Source organism: Crotalus tigris, unplaced genomic scaffold, assembly GCF_016545835.1.
Source record: "Crotalus tigris isolate CLP2741 ecotype Arizona unplaced genomic scaffold, ASM1654583v1 scf7180000024506.7606697, whole genome shotgun sequence".
Lineage (NCBI taxonomy): Eukaryota > Metazoa > Chordata > Lepidosauria > Squamata > Viperidae > Crotalus > Crotalus tigris.
The window spans coordinates 194,303-209,176 of record NW_024100678.1 but is presented as its reverse complement, the minus strand read 5'-3'; the positions used below and the strand labels follow the sequence as shown (position 1 = coordinate 209,176).

The window sequence follows — 14,874 nt, the reverse complement described above, 5'->3', positions numbered from 1 at the left end:
TGTGTCCCAGGGTCATGTGATCACCTTTTGCAATCTTCTGTCCAGCAAACTCAATGGGGAAGCCAGATTAACTTAACCATGTTACTAACTTAACTGCTGTGATTTACTTAACAACTGTGGCAAGAAAGGTTTTAAAATGAGGCAAAATTCATTTAACAACTGCCTTGCTTAGCAACACAAATGTTGGTCTCAATTGTGGTTGTAAGTCGAGGAGTACCGTCCTATACTTTATTCAAAGGTACTCCATACCCCATCCTTGCAGTCATTCAGCATCCTGTGCCCCCTTAGCTTTTTCAGTCCTCTTTGGATGTTTTTGTTTAGGGGTGAGGAATAAAATATTTTGTAACTTATACAAATCTGTTCACATCCTCATTCTTTCTTAAGAGCTGTTGGTTGTATAAAGAATAGCACTCAAGGGAGCTTCTGTTTTATTTCATAGCATAAAGGGTCTCCTGCTCGAGTAGGGGGTATCTTAACCCCCCTATGAGCCTATATCTATGCATTGGCACATATCAGTAACCTAACTTATTTATAATTAATTAGCTTACCTACCTATTTCTACTTTCCTGAGAATGATCAGGCTTTGATCTGCCTGTTCAGCCCTATATTTTATCAAGATGAAAGTATCAGCACAATATTAACAAGTTACCTGGATATTAAAGAGCTGATATCCAGTGTATCTGGAAGGCACAAAGTTGCTGGAAGCTAAGTTAGTATGATAAATCTTTGTTCCTAGCTGGTCCCAAACAAGTCCAGACTTTCCAGGTCTGACTGCAGCACATGTTGACAACATGTTCTTAAGTGTACCAAAGCTACCAGTATTAACTTGCTACTAACATTGGACTTCTCACTGACTTTTTCTTACTTTACAGTGACACAATTTTCTAATCCTGTACCACTTCTCAGTTCTAAATGGAATATATAGAACTGTGGCAATACTCTCTCTTATTACCATTATATTTCTTCCCAACTCCTGCAAAAACTTCTTAATTAACCAAACAAAAGTTCATACAACCACTATACATGTTGTATAATGAAAACTAAGTAAAGCTTGTATAGAGAAAACTATTGCTTGAAAGATGCAGCTTATTCTGTTCTTTTGTCTTTCAGGCACTGAAACATGAGTATTTTAATAATCGACCAGCACCAACACCTGGAAGTCAGTTGCCAAGACCCAACTGTCCTGCAGAAGCTTTGAAAGAGCAACAAAATCCCGTTTCTAATTTAAAAAGGAAAAGGATGGATGGAAAAGATCAAGGTAAAATTATGATCAGTTGTTTCTTAGATTTTGTTTTAATTAATATAATTTATATTGTGCTTTTTCTCCCAGAAATTAATGGTTTTTATATGGAGATCTTATTAAATTTTATTTCTATAAGAGCCCTGTGGGTTGTGCTAAGAGGGGTGACTGGCCCAAAGTCAGGGACTGGGTCTCCGTGTCTGAACTTAAACCTGAAACCTCTCAGTACTAGTCAGATGCCTTAACTGCTATATCCAGGGGAGTTTATGAAAGTCATAATTGCAGCTTATTTTTTTATGTATGCTCCATGCCTTGGTAAGGCCACACTTGGAATACTGCATCCAGTTTTGGTCACCACGATGTAAAAAAGATGTTGAGACTCTAGAAAGAGTACAGAGAAGAGCAACAAAGATGATTAGAGGACTGGAGGCTAAAACATATAAGGAACGGTTGCTAGAATTGGGTAGGTCTAGTTTAACGAAGAGAAGGACAAGGGGGGACATGATAGCAGTATTCCAATACCTCAGGGGCTGCCATAAAGAAGAGGGAATTAAGCTATTTTCCAAAGCACCTGAAGGCAGGACAAGAAGCAACGGTGGAAACTAATCAAGGAGAGAAGCAACCTAGAACTAAGGAGAAACTTCCTGACAGTGAGAACAATTAATCAGTGGAACAGCTTGCCTCCAGAAGCAGTAAATGCTCCAACACTGGAAGTTTTCAAGAAGAGACTGGACAGCCATTTGTCCTAAATGGTGTAGGGTTTCCTGCCCGAGCAGGGGGTTGGACTAGATGACCTCCAAGGTCCCTTCCAACTTTACTACTACTATTATTATTATTATTATATTCCATAAATAGGGACAGAGCTTTGATCACACAGTCATCTTTACTTTTCATACACACGTATAAATATGCACAAAGGAGTATTTGACTACATCATTCTAATGTTTAAAATAAACATATATTGCATTTTGCTCAAAGTAAGGGAGGAGAAAGTGGGTTTGTCATTCCAGGTTTAATAGTTTAATTAGTGTTGTCATTATTTAAAATGTTTTATTTAAATATTTCTAGACTGCCTTTTAGCAGAAAAACCTAAAAGACTTAGTTTGATTTGTATGAGATTATATTAGACAAATTTAGCCATGCTCTGCTTGAATGTGATTCAGTTTTGATGAGTTATGTTTCACAAATGGAAAAAATCCAGATAACAGTCCTAAAACTGGAAACTATTTACTGGAATTATTCAAACAGCTTATGAATTTTATCACTTTGAAGCAACCTATCTTAAATTTCACGAGGGTACAGATATAAAGCAAGAGAGTATTTGCATTTGTTGAATATAGTTTTTTATTTAAAGATCAGAAGAGAAATTCTTCATCCTCACAGTTCCCACATTTAGATTGGAAATGGATAGTAAAACCTGTATTTTATATATTCCTAGCAACACATAAATATAATAAAATTTTGAGAAAGATCAGGACATAGTAATTTGCTAAACTGATATGCAAAAATTTGTTATGTGTATATTTTCCATCCAGGGTTACCCAAAAAACTGGTTTTTTGACAGCTATGGAAATGAGGATCTTGAACATTTCTGCTGCTATGATATCTGAAAAGACCAAACGTGAGAACTGGGAGATGTTAATTAAAAATGAGTGAAAGCTGTGTTTGTAAATGTTTGTAATATGTATGTAGTATTTCAATACATAATAACCATGTATTTTATTGGCTTTTTTTTTAAAAAAAGAAAAGAAAAGAAAAAGAAAAATACAAAAAATGATTTGGTGAGTAAAATATTTTAAGTGTGAATACATGAACAGTCAGCTGAATGAACTGGAAAATTATAAATTGCAAATGCAAAGATTAGAAATGAAACTTTTTTTTCCAAATATCCTTGTTAGGCAGAGAGAAGGCCAAAATATTTTTGTTCTGAAAATATGCTTCAGTATATAGGATAAAGCTGCTTGCTCCTTGAGAAACCAGATTACCAAGCAGAAACTCAGATACTTTGAAGACATAATGTTGAGCAGATGTTGAATTAAAAAGTATGTTGGATTAAAAAATGGATTGAAATAAAGACATATAACAATGGATAATATAGATGAACTAAATCAGAGAGATTACTGGAATGTCCCTGGAAAAAAACTGTGGATTTATTTATTCCATAATAATTTTTATGTTTCCCATTCAAGACAAAGAACAAAAACTCTTATAGTTGCAATAGGCGCATATCTCATTTTGGGTCACTGGGTCTTCAAGCATTCTTAAAAGCCAGCAGATTCAGGAATTTACAATGGGGGGGAGGGTCAGGTTCTGTGGGAAAAAGAGCATGGTAACTGGAGGTAGATGGTTCCACAAACATCCTGAAGTTATTAATGATGTTAGGTGAGGATACTTAGGTGGACTAACTGCAGCTTCTGAGTAATTTGCAAAGGCTGTCCCAGGTAGAGTACAATGCAGTAGTATAGGTGAGAAGTAAGACATGAGTGATTGAATAGCAATCCCAAATTCAGGAATGTGAAAAGTTGGGACATAACTTCTGATCACCTTTTGCAACTTTCTGACAAGCAATGTCAATGGGGAAGCCAGATTCACTTAACAACAGTGATACTAACTTAACTGCAATGATTTTCTTAGCAACTGTGGCAAGAAGGGTCATAAAATGGGTCAAAACTCAATTGGCTCATTTAGCAACAGAAAGTTGGGACTCAGTTGTGGTTGTAAGTCAAGGAATATCTGCATTACTTCTGAAAATCCTTGCATTTATTTTTAACTCATTCTAATAATATGAAATTCTAATATTATTCTAATATTTCTATTATTCTATCATCTATTTCAGTGGTTCTCAACCTGTGGATCAGGACCCCATTTGGGGTCAAATGACCATTTCATGGGGGTCGCCAAACAACGCAGTCCACCATTTTTTCCCCTTTTCCTTACCTGTGCTACTCCCTTTTATTCTATTGGCTTTTGAAAGCCAATAGAATAGACTCTCTTGAATAGAGTCTAATTCTATTGGCTTTCAAAAGCCAATAGGAATTGTCCAGCTGTCTCTGCCCTGCTGAGCCCGCCAAAAGTCCCATTCTGCAAACGGTGCTGCACCAGTTGAGTAGTCCTCGACTTACGACCGGTTGGGGGTCGCGGCATTAGAAAGGTTGAGAACCACTGATCTATTTCCTTACTTGCTGTCTAGTCTGAGCTGAACACTAGTTTCCTCTCTAACAGGATCTTTCAAATGCTTCTGCTACATTTCTTAAGTCTATAAAACGCTTTTATAGTTACTCTTTAGACAGAGCATTCTTTTTCAAACTTGGTAACTAGACTAGTTGGGAAATTCTGGGAGAATTCTTAAAAGTTGCCAAGTTTGAAAAACACTGCGTTAGAGCAGAGGTCCCCAACTTTTTGGGCACCAGGGACCAGTTTGTTGGAGAGAGGTTTTTCCACAGACTGGAGGGTGCATGGTTTTGTGTGCTGCCTGCATCTCACAGATGGGACTTTGCTTATTTCTGCGGACCGATTGCTGGCATGCCGCAGCCCGGTACTGGTCCACGGACCGGGGGTTGGGGACCCCTGCTTTAGAGTAACAAACTATAGAGTTACCATGTCTTCAGTGTGTTCCTGCCTTCTCTCAAAGTGCTGAATGATTATGTTCCACAATTTCATGTACTTTTTGAACAGCGTATAGGAAAACAGAACATTGTGGGCTTCCATAGCCAACAACTGAGGTGTCAAACAGGATAAGTTCATATTCTGAGTGAGTTCCAATAAGAAGAACCAATAACACTGCCAAATATTTATTGCTCCTAAAGCCTAATCTCACGAAGGCAATGTTCTAGTACAGTGTTTTTCGATCTTAACAATTTTAACATCTGTAGACTTCAATTCCCAGAACATGTGGACTTCAACTCCTAAAATTGCAAAGATCGAGAAACACTGCTCTAGGCACAGATTCTGAAAGCTGTTGAGATCCAGGAATATAAGAATATCAGGTCTTATAATCAATGCCTTATAATGCTCAGAATTCCCTTTGTATCTTTTATCATTCACAGAATTTTCATTTTTCTAAAACTAGACTGACATTTTCACATCCACTTTGATACGATGTTTTTTTTTTTTTTTAATTTAGTCATTAAGATGAGAACCAACAGAATTGCACCACCAAACACTGGACAGCGAAAAGAAGGAAAATTGGTACTGTATTGTAGCTGAATCTTTGCATTGTAGCTACCTCTTTGTCAACGGGTTTAAAAAAATGACATGCTTATTACATCGTAAAGTATGAGCAGAATACACAATACATGCAAAAACATTATAAAACGTACGTAAAAGCAACTGCAAAGAGATAGGCTCTGTAAAAAGATGGGGAAGCACCCACGCTGCTTGAACAATTGAAAAGCTCTGAATCTTTTCTTGCCAAAATTTTTTTTAAAAATGGACCGCGACAACCGAGCTCCAGTCTCATCCAGCAGAAAGGCGCTTTCAGATGCAAAATAAAATGCAAGGAGTAAGCGAGTCGCCTTAATAGCGGAGTCCACTAGGCATTTTCTCCCTGAAAACGACTGCTGCCCTGACCTCACGAGTTACCCTTCTTCAGAGCGCTAACCGCGGCAGACGCTTCTCTTCCTTCTCGTAAACAAGCGCGGTCGTCCGTCTCCAACTCCTCCTTCTCCCCCCTTCTCTCCCGGGAAGCCCAAGCCGCCTGGCTTCGCGCCTGCGCTTCATCTTCGAGCCCACCAGGGTCCCTGGGCGTGTGAACGCGGACAGGTGGCCTACTGCTGGGTTTACCCGATCCTCTTCCTTCTCCCTCTCTGCTAACACAGCCCCCGCACCGGAAAGCCATCTAGCTCCTTAGAGGCGAGCTGACGACAGCGGAAGCCTAATCCCACTGTTTGGGCTGGGCTGGAGCTAGCTGTCTCTCCGCCCTGAGGGTTGCACCCAAGAGGTGGGTCAGTCTCTGGACAGCTGGGCGCCGGGGCCACACCGCAGCAGGCTGCGCTCGGCGTTTTCTGCGCCGGAGGGGACCCCGCAGCTGTCCGCCGACTTGCCGGGAGAGGCCACCGGGCGCCTGAAGAGTGCGGGCAGGTGCGGGGAGAGAGCGTCACGCGGCGGCGACCATGTCTGCGCGCTGCTGCGCCGGCCAGGTAAGGCGCGCGCGAACGCAGACCGCGGGATTTCTGTCCCGGGTAGGGAGCGTTGCTAAACGGCTCCACCCTAGCTTCGTGGCAGGCAAGTGTCCGTGGGGGCTGCGCCAGCGCTTCTTTTCGCTGGACAATGCCGTTCAAGCCGCGCCTTCGCGTTGGGCAGGAGATGCGCTGGCAGTTGCGCTTCTCCGGCAGAAGCCTAGCTCCTGACCAGATCCTTCAGCCATTTAGGCGATCCTGGGCTCGAATTAGGATCTAGCTGAGCGCTTCATCTGATTTCCCAGCTGCAAATTGCTTTCTCTGTCGGTTGAATGGGCGTCGGGAATCGCTTGCCGTTTTCACAGCTTTGCTTTAGTTGTTTAACCGGAAATCAGGGCCAATCTGATGATTGCAGACTTGGATTAAGATACTGCTTTGTTTTTCTCTGGGTCAGTTTGCTATATCTTTTATAAAGTCCTGCTTTATTACCGGGGGCTGTCAAAGGAATTTAGCAAAACAATAAAAAAGACTCACTAAAGAAGACGCTGCTAACATATGTATGTTTTGATAAAATAATAATTATATTATTTAGTTACAGTCATGTCCACGGTTGTCATCATGCAACCCAATCCCAATTTAAGTTGGTTAGAATTTGTCTAAATAAAGTGGTATGCATTTTTATAACGTTTATGTCTGTATTTGTTTATCCTAAGAAAATTAATGTTTCTACTGTGTGGTGGAGTTTATAACTTTCTGAGCTATGATTTAATGAATAAAGCATAGTTGCTTTAAATAAAGCATGAATAAAATTATTAGTGCAGCATGTGAACTAGGTTACTATAATAACTTGATGAAGGAAATCATATATAAATGTGCTGCCTCCAAACTTTCCCTTGTACTGTTAAAAATGTATACCCTCTTCCAAACAAGCATTGAACAAGAAAACTGATGGTTTTCAGTTAGGAACAGCAGATCTCTAGAAAAAAAAAAGATGCACATACTTTCTATGCAATAATTAACATGGAGTTGTTCTGGAAATGAAGGAAATTGACCCCTTCCTCCTATATAATTTTGCATTCTGCCTGCAGAATAAGAAACAAGAGTTGGGATTCTAAATTCTAGATCCAATTCTACCTATTTTCATAAGTCATAACATAAAGGAATGTATAAGTGTTCTCTAACTGTGCATGTGAAATATGTTAATATATGAAAGAGTGGTTGAAATTTGATAGCATCTTAACTCACAACTGGTGACCATGTGTGGTAACAGTTTCTATAGAATTTGGAGTCCAGTTGACAATCTAGCCGTGTGCATTTTTTTACCTTGTATATTTCATATCCAGTGAGTGTCTACTGAAGTTTTAACCCTATGAATAGATTTCTTATTTCTTTTTTGGTAATACAGTAATTTTATTAAAGATTATACCATAGTTACAACAGTAAAAATTAATATGAACTTTAAAAAATAGAATAAAAGGTGCAGAAATATAAAGAAAAAATAAGAAAAAATTAAGAATATAGTGAAGTAAAAGTCATATATACATAAGTTATTTCTCACTATGACAACTATAAACAATTTTACTAATGCATCACCTCTTCTTAAATGCAACAAATAATCTCTTCTTCCTCTATCCCATCTTTTATCTATGCCAATTCAAAAAACATGTCATTTCAGTCCTGGTGTCAGCAAAAGTCCTTTAGAGTCATCAGAAATAACATTTTAACCTTGGTCAAATAAACTATATTCATTCCTTTTAATTCTTCTAATCTTAATCTTTAGTCCATTTAAATGTCATAAAACCTAAAATTTTTTCATTTTTTTCTGTCCCTTCCCATGAGATTCTTTCAAACTTTAACAAGCCTCTTATAAATCCAAAATTATCCATCTCACTCTCTTAGTTTACTGTTTATATATCCCTTTTAATTATTAAGTAATCAACCAGTTTCTTTTTATGTTCACATCTTTTTCCATGGCATTCTTGTAGCATGTAATTTGTAAATCCAGTTTCAATTCAATCTCAATTTTTGTCAAGTAAACTTGTTCCTCTTCCAGAACATATTTTGGCACAGTTTCCCCATAGAGGCAGATGTCTCTGTTGAGACTATTAAAATTAATATTTTAGTCCATTAATCAAAAATATCCTGTTTCTGTAATTGTAAGTCATTACAAATTTTTGTAGTTTCTGTTCTCTTTTAATTGTAATCTTTAGTTCTCTATAGTGTCCAGTTTTCAAAATCTTGCGTTTATTTAAAAAACTCAAAAGAATTTTCCCATGGGAAGGATTCTTTATAATTAATTCCAAAATCTTATTTCAAATCTATCTGTACTCTTAGTCTGTTTGTAACTGTCTAAAATTAAAGTTTTAATCATTTTGATGTGTCTCTTCAAGGTGCTTTTCCAAAAGGCAACTGGACTTTCTTGTTCAGTGGTTTTTATTTTATTTACTTATTTATTTATTTGGATGAGAAGCAAAATGTTTTCAAATGAAAAAACAAACAAGAAAGTACAATTGTCTTTTAGAAAAGCACCTTTGGACCAACCATGAACTGGATGACTGACAATCTCCATAGAAATTCTTTTTAAAAAGTTCTTGCAGTTAAAATTCATTTCACTGAAGATTGAAGGAACTTACCTGGTGCTGTCAAACTTGTCCTAATAGCTGAAAAGCATCTAACAAGCAATAAATGGTTAGTAAAAATGATAGTGATCTTGTAAAAGTAATTAGAAAATTACTAATTACTTGTGTAAATTTAGTGGTCTTTCAAAGGTATAGATGGCTGTTCCATGTCTCCCAAAGTTCTAATTCACCAGAGACCACTGTTTTGCAATTTCATGAAGAGCAACTGTCTGGTGCACTTGTGGGTGATCTCAAGTCTGTCCTTGTCTGAACAGAAATTGCAAAGAGCTGATCCACATGTGGGCTTTTCATTCTGCTATGGTTGTCAGTGCTGCATTTCAGAGCCATCTTTAGTCTGTCATTTCTTAATCTGGAAGTCCCCCAATCAACATTTTCTTACATTCCACAGAAATATTTTTGCACATCTTTAAAACCATTTACAACAGAATGAAAAGCTAACAAAAAGCAGGAACCATGTAAAATTAGGGTGACTGCGTGTTTTGTAAGATAAAACTTTTGATCAAACATCTCTGTCATGACAGACAGTTTTTGTTAGTACTCAGGATAAATAAACTGCTAAGGCAAGCATCCCTCTTAGTGACTTCATGGATACACACATATAGCTTTTAAGGCAGTAGTATCAAAATGGTTGCCATTGGCTTCTTCCCAGTTTTTTAAAAACTTCACACTCTAGCCCAGGGGTGTCAAACTGCCGGCCTATGGGCCGGAAGCATCACACAGAAGCCGTGCCCACCCCATTGCTGGCAATAGTAAAACTGTCCCGATACGTTGCGCAACATCATGTGACGTCGCGGGTTTGACATGTCTGGTCTAGCCTATAGAGCAGCGATTCCCAACCTTTTCTATACCCCGCGCCTCTAGAACGCTTCTGATATATTCTCGTACCCCTTACAAAAGTTCGAAATAACAGCAACGAATTATGCATATACACTATAATTTTGAAACTTCTAAACCCAATTTTTTGCATCTCCTGGAATATCATCTCACACCCCCAGGGGGTGCAAGTACCCCCGGTTGGGAGCCCCTGCTACAGAACCATGATTTCCTTGTGGTCTCCCATTCAAATACTCCCCAGGTTCAACTCTTTTCATTTTGAGTCAGCTACTTTATGCTAGTTGGATTGTGAGCTGTATTTAGTGATGAAGCTGACAACTGTTTTGTGACTATCATACTGCCACTTGCTGACAAAAATAACAAATACATTATTTTTCTACCATATGATGACAGAGAACAATTTATAGCTAGCTCATCTTTTTGGCTACACACACTGAGCTAAGCTTGGTTTGTTTACCAAACATTCATGAATAACCCAGTATTGGATTCAGCCATTGTGCTAAATCAGACAAACCATAATGTGGTTTTAGGTGTTATTTTCAGTGACAGAGATCACATGTCTGCTGTCCAGTTGGAGTGAACTGAATTCCTAGATTAAGAAAGAAATATTTTTTCCTCCTTTGAAAGAGAAATAACTGCCCTATTACTTGCACAGCGGTGATTTGTTTTTGCTTATATTTCACAGGAAACAGGATTTTATATGTGGCTTTTCTATAGAGCGTCTCTTGAGACTAGAAGTTGACCTCTGTCTTAAATAAAGCAGCTGCAGTGGAAAACTTTAGTTAATTTTTTTCAGGATTCATTGTATATACATGTAATGTAGACACAAGGTTGGCTATGTGACTATACTTTTATTTACATTGCACCTTGATATACATATTTTTAAACTATAAGCTTGCTAGCTTTGAGGTCCTATTTAATTAGTAAGAAATTAGAATTAACACTTTCTGATAAAATTAAGGGCCATTTTTTTAGCAGAAACTTGCAGAGGAAAATTTCTGTGGTGAGTTTTAGTCAGGAAATTTTATTATAAATTTATATTACATGAAGAGAAATAGTTCAGTTTCTTTTTTTAGTTCTGAACATGCCACATAATTTTTAAGAAATATTCTTGCAAAAGCAAATAAAATTTATTGTCCTCTCCATTTTTGTGGTTTTCTATGTTCTATAGTTCATAGCATTGTTTATACTCTTAAATTAACTACTCTATAGTTTTCTCCAATCTTGACCAAAACAAAAAAATCTCCCCCAAGTTAAGCATTCCAAAAGTACTGGCACCACAAGTTTTAGAATTCCATGGCATCATGAGAATTGACTAAATTGGAGAAATACTAGGTTGAAGAAGAATGGCTTAAAGGCAGAGTGTCAATCTGTAGTATTAAGAAGTTAGCCAACTAAAAGTTTAGACAGATGTTAGTACTCAAAATATGTAGTGCTCCTATCTTAATAAATTGTAGTTAAATATTTTAGGGCTTGCTGCTGTTTGACAAGAAAATGGGTTCTGGATAGTATAGACTGGCTGTTGTTTAAAAGTTTGTATATATTGTTTTGCTTTTTTTATTGATCCTATGAATAAATAAACTGACTAGCTTGGTAGCAACACCTAGCCAATTTTGGGTGATCTAGAACAGTGGTTCTTAACCTTTCTAATGCCGTGACCCCATAATACAGTTCCCATGTTGTGGTGACCCCCAAGTGGGTGTGGCCGCCAATAAGAGGGAGTAGGTCAGCTAGGGAAAAGGGAAAAAAATGGTGGACAACGTGGTTTGGCGACCCCCATGAAATGGTCGTTCGACCCCAAATGGGGTCCCGACCCACAGGTTGAGAACCACTGATCTAGAAGGAAAAAAGTGACTTACGACTGGTCCTCGTAATTATAATTTTAATAGAATCCCTATATTAGAATCATAAAATCATAAGTCTGGAAGGAGCCTTGGAGGTCTTCTAGTCTAACCCCTCCCTACCCAAAGCAGGAGACCTTATTGCATCCCAGACAAATGGCTGTGCAATCTTTTCTTGAAGACCTCCAGTAATGGACACCCAGAACTCCAGGAAGCAAGCTGTTCCATTGATTAATTGTTCTTACGGTCAGGAATTTTCTCTTTAATTCTAGATTGAATCTCTCTTTAACAAGCTTCCATCCATTACTTCTTGTCCTGCCACCAGGTGCTTTGGAGAATAAGTTGACCTCTCCTTCCAGTGACAACCCCACAAGTATTGGAAGACAGCTACCATGTATTATCACTTCTTATGATCCTGAGGCTATCGCTCTGTTAATGCAGGATTGCATTGACTTTTTAGGTAGCTGCAGCACACTGCTAATTCATACTTAAGTGGTTTTAACTAGGTCATCTAGATCCCTCTCAGTTTCTTCTGTTGAACCAAGTAGTGCCTATTCTATACCTAGATAGAATGGGAACTCATCAAATTTGCAGACAACATCAAACTTAGGGGAATTGCCAACACTTTGGAAGATAGATTCAAGATTCAGAAGGATCTTGACAGACATTGGGACCAATCCAGCAAGATACAGTTCAGTGATGAGAAAAGCAGGGTCTTGTACTTAGGCAGAAATATACCTATTGCCAGATCACCTGTTGTAAAAAGAATCTCCAAGTAGCCCTTTGGTCAAAATCTTGTAAATTTAAAGTAATTCTCAATCATAAAATTAATTTTTGTTTGGTAGATTTTGACAAATTAATCTATAATGTGCAACTATGTGGGTTCCTTAAACTGTACTAGCATAGGATTGAGAATCTGGCCTTTTAGCAGCCTCAGTTACTTAGCAAGGGTGATGAATATTGGAAATTGTGATTTTATAGACTCTAGAGCTCCCCAGGCCTGCCTAGAACTTCAAGAATCACTATGAGAAACTAATAGATTGGTTCTAGTTCTATTGCACTTAAAAGTACTCAACAGTATCCACAAAAATTAATGCCTGTCAACATCTTGAATCTAAGAATACTAAGGCATCTGTATGAGGGAAAGGATGGAGGCTGGAGGATGTATGAGAAGCTGAGCCCCTCCCCCCCAGGCACAAGTGCTCAGCTGGCTGTGTGACCTTATTTACTGTAACGGAACATATTGTAAGAAAGGTACTGAAAGTCACAGATGGTGTAAGATAATATCCTTATAGAGAAATGTAGTATGATAGCCAATAATATAAACGTCTCCTTTTCCCCACTCCTGCTATAGCTGATAAGGGTAACGCCTCAGGCAGGGCTGGGATTGCAAAAGGGATAAAACTAATGCCCTGGGAGTAGCCCGGGGTTCATAATTTGTCATGCTAATGCTCTGAACCTTTGTGCAAATAAAACTGTTTCTCCAACCCTTCGTGGTCTTGTCTTCTGAATACATATCAAGGATTACTACTACAGTGGGACTAGAAAGTGATCATGGTCTCCCAGTTTCTACCCTGGTGCCTTAACCATTACAACATGCTGATTTTCTTTTCATGCATTTATATTAGGATTTACTCTACATTTATTGTATAGTTAGAGTCTCAAAATGGTGATACTGTTTATTAGGAATTGCAATCAGGAAGTTCCTAGAAAAGGAAATGGAGTCAACATGCAACCTAAAGCTGAGTTTCCTACCTCTGCCATAAGCAGTTAACATAGACATTCTCAGGAATTTGGCCAGGAGACAATTATATTTTAATGGATGACAAAAAGAATCCTTGAACTTTCTGGATCACAGCTCATTTATTTGACTGATAAAAGTATTGACTATAATTCTACCTTTCCCCTGGGAGTTGAAGGTGGTGTATATAGCACTCTCCTCCAGTTTTTTCTCTCTCTACAACAATCCTGTATCTATCTGATAGTGGCTGTGACAGGAAATCCAGTGAAAGCAATTTATTAGTCTGGTTCAAAAATTTGACTGTGAAAGTTGTGTAGGTATACCTTAATGCTGTTGGACAACTAATTGATTTCTGCTTCTTGTATTATATATTGGCCCCTTCAGAAATTAATTTACATCTCTGAAATATATAACATTCTAAGCAAAGTGTTTGTGGAGGTGAGATGCATGGTGCTCAAATAGACTGCCAACAAAAATAACGTAGAACAACCATATTGGATAGGGGCAGAAATTTGGCATTGAGAATAATAACTACTGTACGCATCTCATCAGTTGCTCCTAATATCAATACCCAAAATATATTGGAAATTTTATTCTTAATACAAGATTGTTCAGAAATAATAGAAAACCACAACGTTACATTCCATAGTGATTTGGACTATATTAGATATGACTCATCCCAGCAAGCCATGTTTCACTCCAGTACATACCCCATGGAAAAATACATCAATGTCTCATTTACAGCATGAAATACTGACAAAATTACATTAAATGTGAAGTAACAAATATAACACATTTCAGTTCAATTAAGTGTACTTTTCAGAAGGTAGTGTTCCAACATTGACTATTCAGTCTAGCTATGTACAATATATTGCACCAAATGTTAATGTTAATTATTTTTTTGTTTAGCACATTATGTGAATACAGATTATCAGACTTTATAAAGCATGGTTTGCTGATTACTCTGTTGTCACAACCATTTAATTGTGATCTATACAATAAGCATTCAGCATATATTTAATTTGTTTAGTAGCTGAAGCATGTTTTATTGATTTGCTTAATTTTTAGGCTGTTGGGCATATCATAGCTTAGCACTGTGTGTGGGCTCAATTATTTAATGGATTTTCATAGTAATACGCCAATCTTATATTGAATAAAGACACACTGAATTAGTGGAATTTAATTTTGAGTTGACATACATGCTTATGTTTAAAAAAAGAAACCCAGTAAGGAAAGAATTTTAAATGTTTCTGAATTCATCATTTGAACATGTTTTAAATAGTTATGCTTCATATGTAAACCTAAACTAGCTTTTGATTTTGTTTTATTTTAATCTGAAACCTCATATTTTAGACTGTTATATGTACATTCCTCTCTATGGAGTTCAGAGTTGTTTTTTTACTTCTGATGTTAACAAAAATTGTGTTTTCTAACTCTGTTTTTATACAACAGTGTTTCCCAA

At 37.5% G+C, this 14,874-nt stretch overlaps 2 protein-coding genes across 4 annotated transcripts in view; both read left to right on the top strand.

The window, feature by feature from the left end:
- The window catches only part of CDK7 (cyclin dependent kinase 7), a 29,679-nt gene extending 26,331 nt beyond the window's left edge, over nucleotides 1-3,348 (top strand). For all 3 annotated transcript variants that reach the window (XM_039333715.1, XM_039333716.1, XM_039333717.1), the window contains 2 exons: nucleotides 1,111-1,258; nucleotides 2,776-3,348. In XM_039333715.1, the coding sequence (XP_039189649.1) occupies nucleotides 1,111-1,258; nucleotides 2,776-2,801 (174 nt within the window). In that variant the 3' untranslated portion in view covers nucleotides 2,802-3,348. The remainder of the gene's footprint in view (nucleotides 1-1,110; nucleotides 1,259-2,775) is intronic.
- Nucleotides 3,349-4,741: 1,393 nt separating this feature from the next.
- SERINC5 (serine incorporator 5) overlaps nucleotides 4,742-14,874 on the top strand; it is a 42,838-nt gene continuing 32,705 nt past the window's right edge. The window contains exon 1 of the mRNA XM_039333714.1: nucleotides 4,742-6,378. Within this exon, the coding sequence (XP_039189648.1) occupies nucleotides 6,352-6,378 (27 nt within the window). The 5' untranslated portion in view covers nucleotides 4,742-6,351. The remainder of the gene's footprint in view (nucleotides 6,379-14,874) is intronic.